Source organism: Ranitomeya imitator, chromosome 3 (assembly GCF_032444005.1).
Source record: "Ranitomeya imitator isolate aRanImi1 chromosome 3, aRanImi1.pri, whole genome shotgun sequence".
NCBI classification, from domain to species: Eukaryota; Metazoa; Chordata; class Amphibia; order Anura; family Dendrobatidae; genus Ranitomeya; species Ranitomeya imitator.
The window spans coordinates 300,786,953-300,808,591 of record NC_091284.1 but is presented as its reverse complement, the minus strand read 5'-3'; the positions used below and the strand labels follow the sequence as shown (position 1 = coordinate 300,808,591).

At 41.5% G+C, this 21,639-nt stretch overlaps 1 protein-coding gene across 3 annotated transcripts in view; it reads left to right on the top strand.

The window, feature by feature from the left end:
- The window catches only part of ILRUN (inflammation and lipid regulator with UBA-like and NBR1-like domains), a 239,303-nt gene extending 217,949 nt beyond the window's left edge, over window positions 1-21,354 (top strand). For all 3 annotated transcript variants that reach the window (XR_011319233.1, XM_069756566.1, XM_069756564.1), the window contains one exon: window positions 19,967-21,354. Coding sequence is in view for 2 of the 3 variants with exons in the window: in XM_069756566.1 (XP_069612667.1) it covers window positions 19,967-20,002 (36 nt within the window). In the remaining variant the exon portion in view is untranslated. The remainder of the gene's footprint in view (window positions 1-19,966) is intronic.
- The last annotated feature ends 285 nt before the right edge of the window (window positions 21,355-21,639 follow it).

Below are 21,639 nucleotides of genomic sequence, written 5' to 3'. Positions count from 1 at the left end.
TTGCTATTAACTTTTGCTGGAAGCTCTGAGAAGCAAATGGGTGCACCGCCGTGCTGTTAGTTCGGCACGGTGGGTCTTTTTGCCCCTTTGCGTGGTTTTCGTTTTAGGGTTTTTTGTAGACTGCATAGTTCTCTTTGCTATCCTCGCTCTGTCTAGAATATCGGGCCTCACTTTGCTGAATCTATTTCATTCCTACGTTTGTCTTTTCATCTTGCTAACAGTCATTATATGTGGGGGGCTGCCTATTCCTTTGGGGTATTTCTCTGAGGTAAGTCAGGCTTGTATTTCTATCTTCAGGCTAGTCAGCTCCTCAGGCAGTGCCGAGTTGCATAGGTAGTGATAGGCGCAATCCACTGCTGCTTATAGTTGTGTGAGGATAGATCAGGTACTGCAGTCTACAGAGATTCCACGTCTCAGAGCTCGTCCTATTGTTTTTGGTTATTGCCAGATCTCTGTATGTGCGCTGATTACTGCACGCTGTGTTGCCTGATTGCCAGCCATAACAGATGGCGAACTCAGTGGAGGGGTTCAAGAGAGGCCTGGATGTCTTCCTGGAGCAGAACAATATTGTATCATACAATTATTAGGTTCTGTAGAAGGATGTAGATCTGGGGATTTATTATGATGGAATATAGGCTGAACTGGATGGACAAATGTCTTTTTTCGGCCTTACTAACTATGTTATTATGTTACTAAGTGAGCTCAGCGAATATTCATTTCTCTTAAACAGCGGGCAAAGGAGTTAGCCGCAGCAGCCGGCTTCCGCCTCCTGTAACCCACTGCTCTTCCGCTTCCTCTTTGTCATGTTGGACCCGGACTCCAGTCTAAGCTTAGGAGGGGCTTTTTCAGCATAAAAATGTGCTGAAAAACTCGGCTTATACTCAAGTATACAAGGTAGCCTTGTTCAAAGCATGACACACCAGCAAGAGACAAAAAACCAGTGTCAAAAACTGAATAAAAAGACATGTAAAAAAAAGGACTCAAAAACACAAAGAAAAACACAACTTAATTTACATAACCGGTGCAAAAATGCTCTACAACTTCCTCAAAGCTGACAAAATACTCATTGTGGGAATGTAGCCTCGGCTTCTTTTTTTTTTTTTTTTAATCTGCAGCATGTCAATTCTTTAAGCGTTTTTGCATCGTTTTTTCACCTATTCACATGAATGGGAGGAAAAATGCAAGCAAAAAAAATGTACAGTTATGTTTAAAAGTTTAAAAACCCCTGCAGAATGTTTGCTTTCTTGGTCTTTTTTTCTGAGAATATGAATGATAATGCCAAAACTTTTTCTGCACTCATGGTTAGTGGTTGTCTGAAGCCATTTATTGTCAAACTACTGTTTTTCTTTTATATCCTAACAACCCAAAACACCCAAATGACCCTGATCAAAAGTTCACCTACCCCATTTCTTAATACTGTGTGTTTCCCCCTCTAACGTCCATGACAGCTTGAAGTCTTTTGTGGTAGTTGTGGATCAGGTTCTTTATTTTCTCAGATGGTAAGGCTGCCCACGCTTCTTGGCAAAAAGCCTCCAGTTCCTGTAAATTCCTGGGTTGTCTAGCATGAACTGCATGCTTGAGGGCTCCCCAGAGTGGCTCAATGATATTGAGGTCAGGAGACTGAGATGGCCACTCTAGAACCTTTACTTTGTTCTACTGAAGCCAGTGATAGGTCGACTTGGCCTCGTGTTTTGGATCGTTGTCATGTTGGAACGTCCAAGTACGTCCCATGCGCAGCTTCCGGGCTGATGAGTGTAAATTTGCCTCCAGTGTTTGCTGATAACGTGCTGCATTCATCTTTCCTTGAACTTTGACCAAGTTTCCTGTGCCTTTTGTAGCTCTCACATCCCAAAAACATAAGCAATCCACCTCCATGCTTTACAGTAGTGTTCCTTTCATAATAGGACTTGTTGACCTCTCTTCAAATGTAACATTTATGGTCTTGGCCAAAAAGTTCAATTTTTGTCTCAGCTTGTTTCAGAAGTTTTGTGGCTTCTCTATGTGCTGTTTTGCATATCGTAGGCAAGATACTTTGTGGCATTTGCCCAGTAATGGCTTTCTTCTGGCGACTCAACCATGCAGCCCCTTTTTCTTCAAGTGCCTCCTTATTGTGCATCTTGAAACAGCCACACCGCTAGTTTTCAGAGAGCTCTGTATTTCAACTGATGTTATTTGTGGAGTTTTCTTTGCATCCCAAACAATTTGTCTGGTAGTTGTGGACGATATTTTTGTTGGTCTACCTGCCCATGGTTTTGTTTTTACAGAGCCCCTGATTCTCCATTTGTTAATCTCAGTTTGAACGCTGCTGACTGGCATTATCAATTCCTTGGACTCACAATCCAGAAACATCAGTGGCTGGATGAAAGATGCAAGAGTCTGTCTGGATCCCAGAAACTCAGCTTTTATGCACACACACTGATTACAAGCAAACAGGTCACAGGGGAGGATGTTACCTTTAGTAGCCATTCAAACCCATTTGTGTTAACTTCTGTGCATGTTATCAGACCAAAATCACCATGAAATGTGACCTTTTGATCAGGGTCATTTGGATGTTTTTTGGGTTGTCACTATGATTTATATGCAAATTGCCTCTTCTGAGAAAAAGAGGACTTAAACTCTATAGCGCCACCTGTTGGAAGTTGCTATAGAGTTTAAGTCCTCTTTTTCTCAGAAGAGGCAATTTGCATATTATATTTCCCAGAGGAGCATTGTACGGCAAATAAGCCTCCTTACCTTGACAAGCCAGAGATGGTATGTCACTCTCCATAAGGAGAAACGATACCCCTTAGACCACTATGATTTAAAAAGAGAAAACACAGTAGTTTGACAATAAGTGAGTTCACCAAACCAATAACCATGGGTGGAGAAAAAGTTTTGGTGTTATCATTCATATTTTCTGAAAAAAGGCCAAGAAAGCAAAAATTCTGCAGGGGTATGTCAACTTTTGAGCCGCTGTATTGCTATGCTTTATAACTGTGATCAGACTGCAAAAAATGCTTCGTAAAAAAGTAAAGAAAAAACAGTTGTACAAATATTAAAAAATCACACAATAATAATAAAAAATATATGGAATAAAACGCAATCAAAAAGAAAGACTAATGTTAATAAAATTTGTATCTCTTTAAATGTCATCTTGTCCCGTAAAAAAGCAAGCCGCCATACAGCTCCATCAGCTGAAAAATTAAAGGTTATAGCTCTCAGCATAAAGCGATATAAAAATAATTTTTTCTATAAAACGACAAAATATTAAAGCTATAAATATGGTATTGCTGTAACTGTACTGACCCGAAGCATAAAGCTGCCTTATCAATTTTGCTACACACAGAAAGGCATAAAAAAAAATCCTGCATTGCTGGTGTCAAGTGCCCAAAAATGGTATCAATAAAAACATCAACTTGTCTTGCAAAAAATCAAGCCCTCACATGACTGTCGGCAGAAATATGGAAAAATTACAGCTCTCATGCCAATAAAAAGCATCTTTTAGTGTGTGACGGCAGACAAACCTAAAAAAGCTACCGTATATACTTGAGTATAAGCCGAGATTTTCAGCCCATTTTTTAGGCTTAAAGAGCCCCTCTCTGCTTATATTCGAGTCATTGTCCCAGGTAGTCGGTGGGGGTGGGGGAGTGGCGGCTCTAACATCATACTCGCCGCCTCCTGGCACGGTCTCTGCACGTCCCTGCTTCTCAGATGGGCGCCGGCAGCTCTTGCTGTGTTCAGCGGTCATGTGGTGCAGCTCATTAAAGTAATGAATATGGACGTGACTCCACTCCCATAGGCGTGGAGCGCATATTCATTACTTTAATGAGCGGTACCATGTGACCGCTGAACACAGGAACAAGCTGTGCGCCGGAGACCATTGGAGAAGCAGGGACTTGCAGAGAGACCGCGCCAGGAGGGGGTAAGTATGGCGAGGGAGGGTGAGCCATGCGATATTTACCTGTCCCTGTTCCACCGCCGTGATGTGTCTTCAGCGTCCTCTGGCTGTGACGTTCAGGGCAGAGGGCGCAATGACGTGGTTAATGCGCGCCTTCTGCCGGAACAGTCACTGCAGAGAGCCAGAAGACACAGCGGTGCCTGGCAATGGAACGGGGACAGGTGAATATCGCAAGTGCTGGGGGCCTGAGCCAGCGGCGACACCGGCACCTGGCCCCCATAGCACACCAGTGTCCTCACCTGCTCAGGACACCGGCACCAGACCCACAGCAACGAGGGGTGAGTATGTCTTTTTTTTTTTCTTTATCGCAGCAGCAGCATATGGGGCCACCAACCGTTATGGAGCAGCATATGGGGTATATTATGCTATGGAGCATCTTATGGGGCCATCAACCTTTATGGAGCAGCATATGGGGCATATTATTCTATGGAGCATCTTATGGGGCCATCAACCTTTATGGAGCAGCATATGGGGGAAATTATGATATGGATCATCTTATGGGACCATTAACCTTTATGGAGCATTATAAGGGGCATATTATTCTATTGAGCATCTTATGGGGCCATCAATAACCTTTGTGCAGCATTATATGGGGCGTATTTTGCATGGAGCATCTAATGGGGCCCATCATGAACTGTATGGAGCATTATATGGGGCTCCTGATTCAATATGGATATTCAAAAACATTTATCCTACTGATGTCTCAATCAATTTTACTTTTATTGGTATCTATTTTTATTTTTGAAATCTACCAGTAGCTGCTGCATTTCCCACCCTAGGCTTATACTAGTCAATAAGTTTTCCCAGTTTTTTGTGGCAAAATTAGGGGTCTTGGCTTATACTCGAGTATATATGGCATATAAATCTAACATCGCTGTAAATTCTCCAAACCCAAAGAATAAATTTGTCGATCACTTAGACCACATGAAGAACGGCTTAAAAAACTAAAACAAATTCTTCACCTGATGTTGAGTTTTTTTCATTCTGCCTCACAAAGTTCACAGTATGACTCTGCGCACATTATTCCTGCATGCTGCGCTGAGTGCTTATACTTGGTTTCCATTTAAATCTCTAAAATACGTGATTCAGACATAACCCAACGGTGAAAGATTTTCTGTAATGAGGCAAATGAACACACTATGGACGCAGTCTGGCCGTATAGGATCCAGTAGTGCCTGTCATTTTAGGCGTGCAAAAAAGAAAGCGTGATCCGCCACAGTTTTGTGCACTTCTGAAAAGAACAACACTGAGCAGAGGCCAGACGAAGTCCAGAGTAACTCTGCTGCTCATTATAATAAATGGATCCCTCGGGTGTTTCATCTGAATGACGTCACTTGGAGATTTAGATGGAAACTCCAAAGTAAATGCTCATCGTAGAGGTGACACCCGACACTAAGTGCCAGGAGCGGTCATACACCACTCCCGGCACTTCAACCCCCTAAACGCTGCGATCAAACGCGATTGCAGCAATCCAGGAGCCGGCAGAGGGATGAGAGCCCCTCTTCCTTGACGACATCCAGGTCAAGAGAGCTAGGAAAGTTGCTTGATCATTCAGAGTGTGAGATCAGCAACTTTGTCAGTGCAAAGCTAACAGTTTGCATAGTATGGGGATGCTGCTGAATCTCCATGCTATAGAAGCGATCAGCCTGCAAAAAATTATAGTCCCATAGTGGGACAAAGTAAAAAAAAAAAAAATGTTATTTAAAAAAAATCAAATACAATATCTTTTGATTGTTATATTATATCTATAAATAAATATTTGTATGAAAAAAATATATGCAAACAGTAAAAGAACACATATTTGGTATAGCTGCGTCCGCAACGACCCGACCTATAAAACGCACACTAATTAACCCCTTTAGTGAACACCATAAAAAATTAAAAAACATGGCAAAACACAAAGTTTTATCATCATACCGCCGAACAAAAAGTGGAAAAAAGTGACAGAAAATACGGATATAAATAAACATGGTACCGCTGAAAACATCATCTTGTCCCGCCAAAAACAAGCCGCCATACAGCTCCATAAGTGGAAAAATAAGAGTTATAGCTCTCAGAATAAAGTGAAGCAAAAATATTTTTTTCTTTAAAAGTTTTTATTTAGTAAAAGTGCCAAAACATAAAAAAACTATATAAATGAAGTACCACTGTAATTGTACTGACCCGAAGAATTAAACTGCCTTATCAATTACCACGCACAAAATGGCATAAAAAAAATTCCTGAATTGCTATGTATTGTTCATTTTGCCTCCCAAAAATTAGAATAGAAAGCGACGGAAAAAATGTCTTGTGTCCGAAAATGTTACCAATTATAACGTGAACTTGTCCCGGAAAAAACAAGCCCTCACATGTCTCTGTGTGCCATAATACGGAAAAATTATAACTCTCAAAATATGGTGATGCATTTTGCAATAAAAAGAATCTTTTAGTGTGTGACAGCTGTCAAACACAAAAACCCAACAATAAATCTGGTATCACTGTAATTGCATGACCCGAAGAATAAAGTCGCTTAATCACTTATAACGCACGAGAAATGGCGTAAAAAAAAAATTAAAACCAATTCTTTACCTGCTGTTGATTTTTTTTATTCTGTTTCCCAAATATCACAATAAGGCTCAGCGAACATTTATCCTGCTCTCTGCGTTGAGTGCTTACATCGGAGTTTCCATGTACATCTATGAAATACATGATTCAGACAGAACCTCTGTCGGAACTCGGAAGATTCCCTATAATGAGGCAGATGGAGGCACTGTGGACGCCGTCTGACCTGTGATCCTGTGGTGTCCGTCTTTTTAGGATTCCATAAAAGTGCCGTTGGCTACAGTTTTGTACACTTCTGAAAAGAAATACACTGCTGAACAGAGGCCAGACGGAGTCCGGAGTAACTCTTCTGCCTCATTATAGTGAATCATAGTTATTATTAAGGTTGAAGGAAGACTTTAAGTCCATCTAGTTCAACCCATAGCCTAACCTAACTTGCCCTAACATGTTGATCCAGAGGAAGGCAAAAAAAACCCATGTGGCAACGAGTAAGCTCCACCTTGGGGAAAAAAATTCCTTCCCGACTCCACATACGGCAATCAGACTAGTTCCCTGGATCAACGCCCTATCAAGGAATCTAGTGTATATACCCTGTAACATTATACTTTTCCAGAAATGTATCCAGTCCCCTCTTAAATTTAAGTAATGAATCACTCATTACAACATCATACGGCAGAGAGTTCCATAGTCTCACTGCTCTTACTGTAAAGAATCCGCGTCTGTTATTATGCTTAAACCTTTTTTCCTCCAAACGTAGAGGATGCCCCCTTGTCCATGTTTCAGGTCTATGGTTAAAAAGATCATCAGAAAGGTCTTTGTACTGTCCCCTCATATATTTATACATTAACATAAGATCACCCCTTGGTCTTCGTTTTTCCAAACTAAATAGCCCCAAGTGTAATAAACTATCTTGGTATTGCTAATTGGTTATTGGTAAAATTATATTCTCCTCATGAGCATCTATGCCTCTTTTAATGCATCCCATTATTTTATTTGCCTTTGTAGCAGCTGCCTGACACTGGCCACTGAATATGAGTTTGTCATCCACCCATACACCCAGGTCTTTTTCATTGACTGTTTTGCCCAGAGTTTTAGAATTAAGCACATAATTATACATCTTATTACTTCTACCCAAGTACATGACCTTACATTTATCCCCATTAAAGCTCATTTGCTATTTATCAGCCCAAGCTTCTAGTTTACATAAATCATCCTGTAATATAAAATTGTCCTCCTCTGTATTGATTACCCTGCAGAGTTTAGTGTCATCTGCAAATATTGAAATTCTACTCTGAATGGATCCCTCTGGGGTTTCATCTGAATGATGTCACTCAGATAATAAGATGAAATCTCAAAGTAAGTGGGCAGCGTAGAGCGCCGTATAAATGTACTCCCAAATGTTATGTAAAATGTTCCCAAATAAAGTCCCACTCAATCCACAAAAAAAAAGCAAGTCCCCACTCATGTCTGTCATCTGTTAATGGAAATATAGGGGGCTTCCACATTACTGGTAGCACAAAGGCTCTGGAAAAGCAAAATGGCTCCATAACCCTCCAAAAGAGATTCTGATGAGTGCCCGACTAACTTACAAGTGCATGTCTCCAAAAGCACAGGCTGTGTGAAGCACCTGAAAGGTTAATAAACTTCTTGAATGTGGTTTTGAGCACCTTGAGGAGTCCAGTTTTTAGAATGTTGTCACTTTTGAGTATCTTCTATCATATAGATCCCTCATAGTGACTTCAAATGTGATGTGGTCCCTAAAAAAAAAAAACAGAAAGTTTTGTAAATTTTATTGGAAAAATGAAAAATCGCTGGTCAACTTTTAACCCTTATAACTTCCTGAGGGGAAAAAAAAACTGCTTCCAAAATAGTGCTGATGGTAAAGTGGATATGTGGAAAATGTTACTTAACTATTTGGTGTGACATAGCTCTGTGATTTAACGGCATGAAAAATTCAAATTTGGAAAACTGCTAATTTTTTCCACATTTTCGCCAATTTTTTTTTTTTTTCACAAATAAATGCAAGTCATACCGCAGAAATTTTACCACTATCATGTAGTACAATATGCCAGGAAAAAAACACTCGGCATCATCGGGATCCATTGAAAAGTTCCAGAGTTATCTCGTAAAGTGACAGTGGTCTGAATTGTAAAAATTGGCTTGGTCATTAACATCCAAACCACTTTCGGGGGTAAAGGGATTAATAGTTGGTGAGATATTATTTTCCTGAAATTTAATCTCATGGGTCCACAGGACTTGTTTCCAAAATGCATCAGGCATGTTTAGATATTCTTTTGCATACTTCTGTCACTGAATTTTATGGAGAGAACTCAGGAGAAGTGTTCTTCTGATGACTCTTCAATGAAGGCCATATTTTTGCAGGTGTTTCTTTGAACAGTAGAACACTGTACCACAACTCCACAATCTGCTAAAATCTTTTTGAAGGTCTTTTGCAGTCAAGCTAGATTTCAGTTTGCCTCTCTAGCAATCCTATGAGCAGGCCTTAATTAAATTTTGCTTAATTTCTTAATTACATTTTGAGCTGAGAAAAGGGCAACTTTAAAACACTTTTTGATATTATAACTTTCTCCTGTGGGCCTCCACCATTTTCAAAGTGCTAGGCAGCATAGATATGCAAATTGCCTCTTCAGAGAAAAAAAGGACTTGAACTCTATAGAGCCACCTGTTGGAAGTAGCGATCCTACAAGTCACAATCAACCCTTTAACGAGTCTTGCAATGTGACTTAGGATAAAAGCCAAATCAGTATCTCAATTTGCAGACACGGTGTTTCGGGCCCTCGTCTAAGGGGTACACACACATATATATATTTATTAGTGCCTTGCGAAAGTATTCGGCCCCCTGGAACTTTTGACCCTTTTCCCACAAATTATCCTTCAAACATAAAGATACAAAATGTAAATTTTTGGTGAAGAATCCACAAGTGGAACACAATTGTGAAGTTGAATGAAATGTATTGGTTATTTAAAAAATTTTGTGGAAATTCAAAAACGGAAAAGTGGGATGTGCAAGATTAGTTGGCCCCTTTGACTTAAAGGGAACCTGTCACCCCCAAAATCAAAGATGAGCTAAGCCCACCGGCATCAGGGGCTTATCTACAGCATTCTGTAATGCTGTAGATAAGCCCCCGATGTATCCTGAAAGATGAGGAAAAGAGGTTATATTATACTCACCTGGGGGGGCGGTCTGGTCCGATGGGCATCGCGGTCCGGTCCGGGGCCTCCCATCTTCTTACGATGACTTCCTCTTCTTGTATTCACACTGCGGCTCCGGCGCAGGCGTACTTTGTCTGCCCTGTTGAGGACAGAGCAAAGTACTGCAGTGCGCAGGCGTCAGGAAAGGTCAGAGAGGCCCTGCGCACTGCAGTACTTTGCTCTTCCCTCAACAGGGCAGACAAAGTACGCCTGCGCCAGAGCCACAGCATGAAGACAAGAAGAGGACGTCATCCTATGAAGATAGGAGGCCCCGGACCGCGACACCCATCGGGGGTGACCGGTTTCCTTTAATACTTTGTTTCGCCACCTTTTGCTGCAATTACAGCTGCAAGTCGCTTGGGGTATGGCTCTATCAGTTTTGTACAGCGAGAGACTGAAATTCTTGCCCATTCTTCCTTGGCAAACAGTTCGAACTCAGTGAGGTTTGATGGAGATCGTTTGTGAACAGCAGTTTTGCAGCTCTTTCCACAGATTCTCGATTGGATTGAGGTCTGGACTTTGATTTGGCCATTCTAACACCTGGATACGTTTATTTGTGAACCTTTCCATTGTAGATTTTGCTTTATGTTTGGGATCATTGCCTTGTTGGAAGACAAATCTCCGTCCCAGTCTCTTGTCTTTTGCAGTCTCCCACAGGTTTTCTTCAAGAATGGTCCTGTATTTGGCTCCATCCATCTTCCCATCAATTTTAACCATCTTCCCTGTCCCTGCTGAAGAAAAGCAGGCACAAACCATGATTCTGCCACCACCATGTTTGACAGTGGGGATGGTGTGTTCAGGGTCATGAGCTGTGTTGCCTTTACGCCAAGCATGTCGTTTGGCATTGTTGCCAAAAAGTTTGATTTTGGTTTCATTTGACCAGAGCACCACATGTTTGGTGTCTCTCCCAGGTGGCTTGTTGCAAATTTTAAATAACACTTTTTATGGATATCTTTGAGAAATGGCTTTCTTCTTGCCACTCTTCCATAAAGGCAGATTTGTGCAGTGTACGACTGATTGTTGTCCTATGGACAGACTGTCCCACCTCAGCTGTAGATCTCTGCAGTTCATCCAGAGTGATCATGGGCCTCTTGGCTGCATCTCTGATCAGTCTTCTCCTTTTTGAGATGAAAGTTTAGAGGGACGGCCGGGTCTTGGTAGATTTGCAGTGGTATGATACTCCTTCCATTTCAATATGATCGCTTGCACAGTGCTCCTTGGGATGTTGAAAGTTTTGGAAATCATTTTGCATCCAAATCTGGCTTTAAGCTTCTCCACAACAGTATCACGGACCTGCCTGTTGTGTTCCTTGGTCTTCATGATGTTCTCTGTGCTTCAAACAGAACCTTGAGACTATCACATAGCAGGTGCATTTATACAGAGACTTGATTACACACAGGTGGATTATATTTATCATCATTAGGCATTTAGGACAACATTGCATCATTCAGAGATCCACAATTAACTTCTGGACAGAGTTTACTGCACTGAAAGTAAAGGGGCCGAATAATATTGCACGCCCCACTTTTCCGTTTTTAAATTTCCACAAAAATTTAAAATAAACCAATAAATTTCATTTAACTTCACAATTGTGTAACACTTGTTGTTGATTCTTCACCAAAAGTTTACATTCGGGATCATTTATGTTTGAAGCATGATATGTGGGAAAAGATTGAAAAGTTACAGGGCCGAATACTTTCGCCCGCAAGGCACTGTGTATGTGTATGTATATGTATATATATATATGTGTGTGTGTGTATATGTGTATATATATATATATATATATATATATATATATATATAATCAAAAAAATAATGGGAACACTAAAATCCCACATCCTAGATATCACTGAATGAAATATTCCAGTTACATAGTTATTAAGGTTGAAGGAAGACTATATGTCCATCTAGTTCAACCCATAGCCTAACCTAACATGCCCTAACCTGTTGATCCAGAGGAAGGCAAAAAAAAACCATGTGGCAAAGAGTAAGCTCCACATTGGGGAAAAAAATTCCTTCCCGACTCCACATACGGCAATCAGACTAGTTCCCTGGATCAACGCCCTATCAAGGAATCTAGTGTATATACCCTGTAACATTATACTTTTCCAGAAAGGTATCCAGTCCCCTCTTAAATTTAAGTAATGAATCACTCATTACAACATCATATGGCAGAGAGTTCCATAGTCTCACTGCTCTTACTGTAAAGAATCCGCGTCTGTTATTATGCTTAAACCTTTTTTCCTCCAAACGCAGAGGATGCCCCCTTGTCCCTGTTTCAGGTCTATGATTAAAAAGATCATCAGAAAGGTCTTTGTACTGTCCCCTCATATATTTATACATTAAAATAAGATCACCCCTTAGTCTTCGTTTTTCCAAACTAAATAGCCCCAAGTGTAATAACCTATCTTGGTATTGCAGATCCCCCAGTCCTCTAATAACCTTGGTCGCTCTTCTCTGCACCCGCTCCAGTTCAGCTATGTCTTTCTTAAACACCGGAGACCAGAACTGTGCACATAAGCACATAATTATACATCTTATTACTTCTACCCAAGTGCATGACCTTACATTTATCCCCATTAAAGCTCACTTGCCATTTATCAGCCCAAGCTTCTAGTTTACATAAATAATCCTGTAATATAAAATTGTCCTCCTCTGTATTGATTACCCTGCAGAGTTTAGTGTCATCTGCAAATATTGAAATTCTACTCTGAATGCCCCCTACAAGGTCATTAATAAATGTTAAAAAGAAGAGGGCCCAATACTGACCCCTGTGGTACCCCACTGCTAACCGCTACCCAGTCCGAGTGTGCTCCATTAATAACCACCCTTTGTTTCCTATCCCTGAGCCAGCTCTCAACCCACTTGCACATATTTTCCCCTATCCCCATTATTCTCATTTTATGTATCAACCTTTTGTGTGGCACCGTATCAAAAGCTTTTGAAAAGTCCATATACACTACATCCACTGGGTTCCCCTGGTCCAATCCGGAACTTACCTCTTCATAGAAACTGATCAAATTAGTCTGACATGAACGGTCCCTAGTAAACCCGTGCTGATACTGGGTCATGAGGTTATTCCTCTTCAGATACTCCAGTATAGCGTCCCTTAGAATGCCCTCCAGGATTTTACCCACAGTAGAGGTTAAGCTTACTGGCCTATAATTTCCGAGTTCAGTTTTTGTTCCCTTTTTGAATATTGGCACCACATTTGCTATACGCCAGTCCTGTGGTACAGACCCTGTTATTATGGAGTCTTTAAAGATTAAAAATAATGGTCTATCAATGACTGTACTTAATTGCTGCAGTACTCGAGGGTGTATCCCATCCGGGCCCGGAGATTTGTCAATTTTAGTGATTTTTAGACGCCGCCGCACTTCCTGCTGGGTTAAGCAGGTGACATTTAATTGGGAGTTGTAAATCCACCCATTTCTTCTGATACATGTTGGCACCAATGACACGGCAAGGAAGGACCTACCAACAATCTGCAAGGACTTTGAAGAGTTGGGGAAGAAAGTAAAGGAACTGGATGCACAGGTAGTTTTTTCTTCTATCCTTCCAGTAGACGGGCATGGCACCAGGAGATGGAACAGGATCCTTGATGCAAACAACTGGCTAAGACGATGGTGCAGACAACAAGGATTCGGATTCCTGGACCACGGTGTGAATTACTTGTACGATGGACTCCTCGCCAGAGACGGACTACACCTCAACAAACCTGGGAAACACACATTCGCCAGAAGACTCGCTACACTCATCAGGAGGGCGTTAAACTAGAAGAAGAGGGGACGGGAAGAAAAACATTAGACTTGAACAAAGAAGACCCAGGAAAACATACTCAGAAGGGAGGTAAGAACATTTCTAAAACAATCCACAGCGAGGAGATTGGAACAAAACAAAATCCTCTAAACTGCATGCTCGCAAACGCCAGAAGCCTGACAAACAAGATGGAAGAACTAGAAGCAGAAATATCTACAGGTAACTTTGACATAGTGGGAATAACCGAGACATGGTTAGATAAAAGCTATGACTGGGCAGTTAACTTACAGGGTTACAGTCTGTTTAGAAAGGATCGTAAAAATCGGAGAGGAGGAGGGGTTTGTCTCTACGTAAAGTCTTGTCTAAAGTCCACTTTAAGGGAGGATATTAGCGAAGGAAATGAGGATGTCGAGTCCATATGGGTCGAAATTCATGGAGGGAAAAATGGTAACAAAATTCTCATTGGGGTCTGTTACAAACCCCCAAATATAACAGAAACCATGGAAAGTCTACTTCTAAAGCAGATAGATGAAGCTGCAACCCATAATGAGGTCCTGGTTATGGGGGACTTTAACTACCCGGATATTAACTGGGAAACAGAAACCTGTGAAACCCATAAAGGCAACAGGTTTCTGCTAATAACCAAGAAAAATTATCTTTCACAATTGGTGCAGAATCCAACCAGAGGAGCAGGACTTTTAGACCTAATACTATCTAATAGACCTGACAGAATAACAAATCTGCAGGTGGTTGGGCACCTAGGAAATAGCGACCACAATATTGTACAGTTTCACCTGTCTTTCACTAGGGGGACTTGTCAGGGAGTCACAAAAACACTGAACTTTAGGAAGGCAAAGTTTGACCAGCTTAGAGATGCCCTTAATCTGGTAGACTGGGACAATATCCTCAGAAATAAGAATATAGATAATAAATGGGAAATGTTTAAGAACATCCTAAATAGGCAGTGTAAGCGGTTTATACCTTGTGGGAATAAAAGGACTAGAAATAGGAAAAACCCAATGTGGCTAAACAAAGAAGTAAGACAGGCAATTAACAGTAAAAAGAAAGCATTTGCACTACTACAGCAGGATGGCACCATTGAAGCTCTAAAAAACTATAGGGAGAAAAATACTTTATCTAAAAAACTAATTAAAGCTGCCAAAAAGGAAACAGAGAAGCACATTGCTAAGGAGAGTAAAACTAATCCCAAACTGTTCTTCAACTATATCAATAGTAAAAGAATAAAAACTGAAAATGTAGGCCCCTTAAAAAATAGTGAGGAAAGAATGGTTGTAGATGACGAGGAAAAAGCTAACATATTAAACACCTTCTCCACGGTATTCACGGTGGAAAATGAAATGCTAGGTAAAATCCCAAGAAACAATAAAAACCCTATATTAAGGGTCACCAATCTAACCCAAGAAGAGGTGCGAAACCGGCTAAATAAGATTAAAATAGATAAATCTCCGGGTCCGGATGGCATACACCCACGAGTACTAAGAGAACTAAGTAATGTAATAGATAAACCATTATTTCTTATTTTTAGGGACTCTATAGCGACAGGGTCTGTTCCGCAGGACTGGCGCATAGCAAATGTGGTGCCAATATTCAAAAAGGGCTCTAAAAGTGAACCTGGAAATTATAGGCCAGTAAGTCTAACCTCTATTGTTGGTAAAATATTTGAAGGGTTTCTGAGGGATGTTATTCTGGATTATCTCAATGAGAATAACTGTTTAACTCCATATCAGCATGGGTTTATGAGAAATCGCTCCTGTCAAACCAATCTAATCAGTTTTTATGAAGAGGTAAGCTATAGGCTGGACCACGGTGAGTCATTGGACGTGGTATATCTCGATTTTTCCAAAGCGTTTGATACCGTGCCGCACAAGAGGTTGGTACACAAAATGAGAATGCTTGGTCTGGGGGAAAATGTGTGTAAATGGGTTAGTAACTGGCTAAGTGATAGAAAGCAGAGGGTGGTTATAAATGGTATAGTCTCTAACTGGGTCGCTGTCACCAGTGGGGTACCGCAGGGGTCGGTATTGGGACCTGTTCTCTTCAACATATTCATTAATGATCTGGTAGAAGGTTTACACAGTAAAATATCGATATTTGCAGATGATACAAAACTATGTAAAGCAGTTAATACAAGAGAAGATAGTATTCTGCTACAGATGGATCTGGATAAGTTGGAAACTTGGGCTGAAAGGTGGCAGATGAGGTTTAACAATGATAAATGTAAGGTTATACACATGGGAAGAAGGAATCAATATCACCATTACACACTGAATGGGAAACCACTGGGTAAATCTGACAGGGAGAAGGACTTGGGGATCCTAGTTAATGATAAACTTACCTGGAGCAGCCAGTGCCAGGCAGCAGCTGCCAAGGCAAACAGGATCATGGGGTGCATTAAAAGAGGTCTGGATACACATGATGAGAGCATTATACTGCCTCTGTACAAATCCCTAGTTAGACTGCACATGGAGTACTGTGTCCAGTTTTGGGCACCGGTGCTCAGGAAGGATATAATGGAACTAGAGAGAGTACAAAGGAGGGCAACAAAATTAATAAAGGGGATGGGAGAACTACAATACCCAGATAGATTAGCGAAATTAGGATTATTTAGTCTAGAAAAAAGACGACTGAGGGGCGATCTAATAACCATGTATAAGTATATAAGGGGACAATACAAATATCTCGCTGAGGATCTGTTTATACCAAGGAAGGTGACGGGCACAAGGGGGCATTCTTTGCGTCTGGAGGAGAGAAGGTTTTTCCACCAACATAGAAGAGGATTCTTTACTGTTAGGGCAGTGAGAATCTGGAATTGCTTGCCTGAGGAGGTGGTGATGGCGAACTCAGTCGAGGGGTTCAAGAGAGGCCTGGATGTCTTCCTGGAGCAGAACAATATTGTATCATACAATTATTAGGTTCTGTAGAAGGACGTAGATCTGGGGATTTATTATGATGGAATATAGGCTGGATGGACAAATGTCTTTTTTCGGCCTTACTAACTATGTTACTATGTTACTATGTTTATACACTGCTCAAAAAAATAAAAAAAATAAAGGGAACACTTAAACAGAATATAACTCCAAGTAAATCAAACTTCTGTGAAATCACACAGTCCACTTAGGAAGAAACACTGTTTGACAATCAATTTCACATGCTGGTGTGCAAATGGAATAGACAAGAGATGGACATTATTGGCAATTATCAAGATGCACTCAATAAAGGAGTTGTTCTGCGGGTGGGGACCACAAACCACATCTCCGTACCAATTCTTTCTGGCTGATGTTTTGGTCGCTTTTGCATCTTGGTTGTGCTTTCACACTCGTGGTAGCATGAGACGGACTCCACAACCCACACAAGTGGCACAGGTAGTGCAGCTCATCTAGGATGGCACATCAACGCGAGCTGTGGCAAGAAGGTTTGCGGTGTCTGTCAGTGTAGTGTCCAGAGGCTGTAGGCGCTATCAGGAGTCAGGCCAGAACACCAGGAGACGTGGAGGGGGCTGTAGGAGGGCAACAACCCAGCAGCAGGACTGCTATCTCAGCCTTTGTGCAAGGAGGAACAGGAGGAGCACTGCCAGAGCCCTGCAAAATGACCACCAGCAGGCCACAAATCTGCATGTGTCTGCACAAACGGTTAGAAACCGACTCCATGAGGATGGTCTGAGTGCCCGACATTCACAGATGGGGCTTGTGCTCGCAGCCCAACACCATGCAGGACTCTTGGCATTTGCCACAGAACACCAAGATTGGCAAATTTGCGCCCTGTGCTCTTCACAGATGAAAGTAGGTTCACACTGCGCACATGTGACAGAGTCTGGAGACTCTGTGGAGAGTGATCTGCTGCCTTCAACATCCTTCAGCATGACCAGTTTGGCAGTGGGTCAGTACTGGTGTGGGGTGGCATTTCTCTGGAGGGCCGCACAGCCCTCCATGTGCTCGCTAGAGGTAGCCTGAGTGCCATTATGTACCGAGATGAGATCCTCAGATCCCTTGTGAGACCATATGCAGGTGCGGTTAGCCCTGGGTTCCTCCTAATACAGAAGAATGCCAGACCTCATGTGACTGGAATGTCAACAGTTCCTGCAAGATGAAGGCATTGAAGCTATGGACTGGCCCGCCCATTCCTCAGACCTGAATCCGATTTAAATACATTTGGGACATCATGTGTCTCACAATCCACCAACGTCATGTTGCACCACAGACTGTACAGGAGTTGGCGGATGCTTTAGTCCAGGTCTGGGAGGAGATCCTCAGGAGACCATCCGCCGCCTCATCAGGAGCATGCCCTGGCCTTGTAGGGAGATCATACAGCAGTGTTCCCCAACTCCGGTCCTCAAGAGCCACCAACAGGTCACGTTTTCAGGATTTCCTTAGTATTGCACAGGTGATAAATGCATCACCTGCACAGGCAATTATTCCATCACCTGTGCAATACTAAGGAAATCCTGAAAACAGGACCTGCTGGTGGCTCTTGAGGACCGGAGTTGGGGAACACTGTCATACAGGCACGTGGAGGCCACACACACTACTGAGCATCATTCCCTTGTCTTGAGGCATTTCCATTGAAGTTGGATCAGCCTATAAGTTCATTTTCGACTTTGATTTTGAGCATCATTTCAACTTCAGACCTCCGTGAGATATTAGTTGTGATTTCACATTGATAATTTTTTAGGTTTTATTGTTCTCAACACATTTCACTATGTAATAAATAAAGATTTACAACTGGAATATTTAATTCCGTGATATCTGCTGTGGGATTTTAGTGTTCCCTTTATTTTTTTTGAGCAGTGTCAAAGATTTTTACTGTATTGTATGAAAATTGTACATTCACACTGAAGGCATCAAAACTATAATTAACACATGAGGAATTATATACTTAACAAAAAAGTGTGAAACAAATACAAATATGTCTTATATTCTAGGTTCTTCAAAGTAGCAACCTTTTGCTTTGATGACTGCTTTGCACACTCTTGGTATTCTCTTGATGAGCTTCAAGAGGTAGTCACCGGGAATAGTTTTCACTTTACAGGTGTGCCCTGTCAGGTTTAATAAGTGGGATTTCTTGCCTTATAAATCGGGTTGGGACCATCATTTGTGTTAGGCAGAAGTCTGGTGGATACACAGCTGATAGTCCTACTGAATAGACTGTTAGAATTTGTATTATGGCAAGAAAAAAGCAGCTAAGTAAAGAAAAACGAGTGGCCATCATTACTTTAAGAAATGAAGGTCAGTGAGTCCGAAAAATTGGGAAAACTTTTAAAGTGTCCCCAAGTGCAGTGGCAAAAACCATCGAGCGCTACAAAGAAACTGGCTTACATGAGGAGCACCCCAGGAAAGGACCAAGAGTCACCTCTGCTTCTGAGGATAAGTTTATCCGAGTCACCAACCTCAGAAATTGCAGGTTAACAGCAGCTCAGATTAGAGACCAGGTCAATGCCACAGAGAGTTCTAGCAGCAGACACATCTCTACAACAACTGTTAAGAGGAGACTTTGTGCAGCAGGCCTTCATGGTAAAATAGCTGCTAGGAAACCACTGCTAAGGACAGGCAACAAGCAGAAGAGACTTGTTTGAGCTAAAGAACACAAGGAATGGACATTAGACCAGTGGAAATCTGTGCTTTTGGTCTGAGGAGTCCAAATTTGAGATCTTTGGTTCCAACGACCGTGTCTTTGTGTGACGCAGAAAAGGTGAACGGATAGACTCTACATGCCTGGTTCCCACCATGAAGCATGGAGGAGGAGGTGTGATGGTGTGGGGGTGCTTTGCTGGTGACTCTGTTGGGGATTTATTCAAAATTGAAGGAATATGGAACCAGCATGGCTACCACAGCATCTTGCAGGGGCATGCTATTCCATCCAGTTTGCATTTAGTTGGACCATCATTTATTTTTCAACAGGACAATGACCCCAAACACACTTCCAGGCTGTGTAAGGGCTATTTGATCAAGAAGGAGAGTGACGGGGTGCTAAGCCAGATGATCTGGCCTCCACAGTCACCAGACCTGAACCCAATCGAGATGGTTTGGGGTGAGCTGGACCGCAGACTGAAGACAAAAGGGCCAACAAGTGCTAAGCATCTCTGGGAACTCCTTCAAGATTGTTGGAAGACCATTCCCGGTGACTACCACTTGAAGCTCATTAAGAGAATGCCAAGAGTGTGCAAAGCAGTCATCAAAGCAAAAGGTGGCTGCTTTGAAGAACCTAGAATACAAGAGATAATTTCATATGTTTCACACTCTAAGCATGTAATTCCACATGTGTTAATTCATAGCTTTGATGCCTTCAGTGTGAATGTACAATTTTCATAGTTCTGAAAATACAGACAAATCTTTGAATGAGGCGTCCAAACTTTTGCTCTGCACTGTATATGTGTGTGTGTATATATATATATATATATATATATATATATATATATATATATATATATAATCTGTTGTGTGTTTTTGCATTCACGTAAATGGTGTATAGTACTTATAACTTTTTTCTTTTTTTTTGCAGGGTGTGCACGGGCCTTACCCCTTTGGAGAATCCTAAATGGAAGCTATATTTTTCTCCATTGCCTTTTGTCCTCTTCACACTCCCTGAAATAGGACATTTTTTACAAGGTAGCTACTGAAGAACATGTGGGCATAGGGACTTTAGTGACCTTGTGAATTTGATTCTGGGTGCTGCGTTTTTCTCCTCAAGAGTTTGTGGCACAGACTGGACACCCCAACCAAGAACAAACAGACAAAATGCTATCCTACTCAGATGCAGGAGATCAACATAGAATTCTCAGTCAGTTGTTCCAATTTGTTTAATGCAAGATTTACCAATTTGATGATTTCATCCAGAAGTTAAGGTTTTGCACTTTTAAGCCTTTCAAACAATGCATTAATTTAGGTGTGTTTTGTTGTTGTTTTTTTTATATGGTTAAAATAGTCATTTGATGCTATGTTGTAATTATTGCTAATAGCCCTGAGTTTATCAAATGTTTTGGTGGTGGAAGATTTCTACCAGAATACACTCACTCACACTCTCTCACTCACACTCACACTCTCTCACACACACTCACACTCTCTCACATCCACACACACACACACACACACACACACACACTCTCTCTCTCTCACACACACACACACACACACACACACACACTCTCTCTCTCTCTCTCTCTCTCTCTCTCACACACACACACACACACACACACACACACACACACACACACACACACACACACACTCTCTCTCTCTCTCTCTCTCTCTCTCTCTCTCTCTCTCTCTCTCTCTCTCTCACACTCACTCACTCACTCTCACTCTCACTCTCACTCACACTCTCTCTCTGAAACTCTCTCACACTCACACTCTTCCACTCACACTCTCTCACTCACACTCTCTCACTCACACACTTTCTCTCACACTCCAGTGGGAAGAGGAGTAACTTTCTTGACACATTACATTGGCTCCTGAATACCTGGGCTTTATGCTTTCAATTTTATGGAAGTTGCCATAAAATAATTTTCTTTGTGGGTATTCCCTCATTTAGTATAGCGATCCCTAGCCCTTAGCACATTGGCAAGCTCTTTGCCTCTACAAACCTCAATTTACAAATTTATAGGACAGGAAAGAGATGTAAGCCATATTGTAATGTCATAAACAAGTAAATTCCCTGCCATCTGCGTTGTCCTGTACTGTAAATGTGTGTTTCTTGAATCTCCAAAATTATCGTACTAAATTCTCAAAGTAATTTTGAGAGCATAGAATTTCGGAAATAGTCGCAATACTTTCTCGGAGCATTCATATCGGGTGCTGATTAATGGTAATTCTTAAATAGTTTTGCACTGTTAAAATATTTGAAATCTATTTTTGAGCATACAATTAAAGGGTTTTTCCCATCTTCATAAATGGGCTTTGTCAGTACTTGGAAATACAGACAGTTTTCTGCTTATTAACATTTTCAGTTAATTTGATTGGGAGACCGACCACTGCTGCTAGATAGCAGATCATGTGCCGTGGGTAGAAGCTCTTTTCTATATGGCTTGTAGGCACTATTTTGAAGCTGGTCAGGATTGCAGAAGGACGCTATTGCCTCCTAAGATTTAGGAGCGTCAGTTCAGTGCTCACAAGCTAGATAGTAGCGATGGTTGGTCTCCAAGGCAAACTTTAAGGAAAGAAAACCTATTTCTCAAG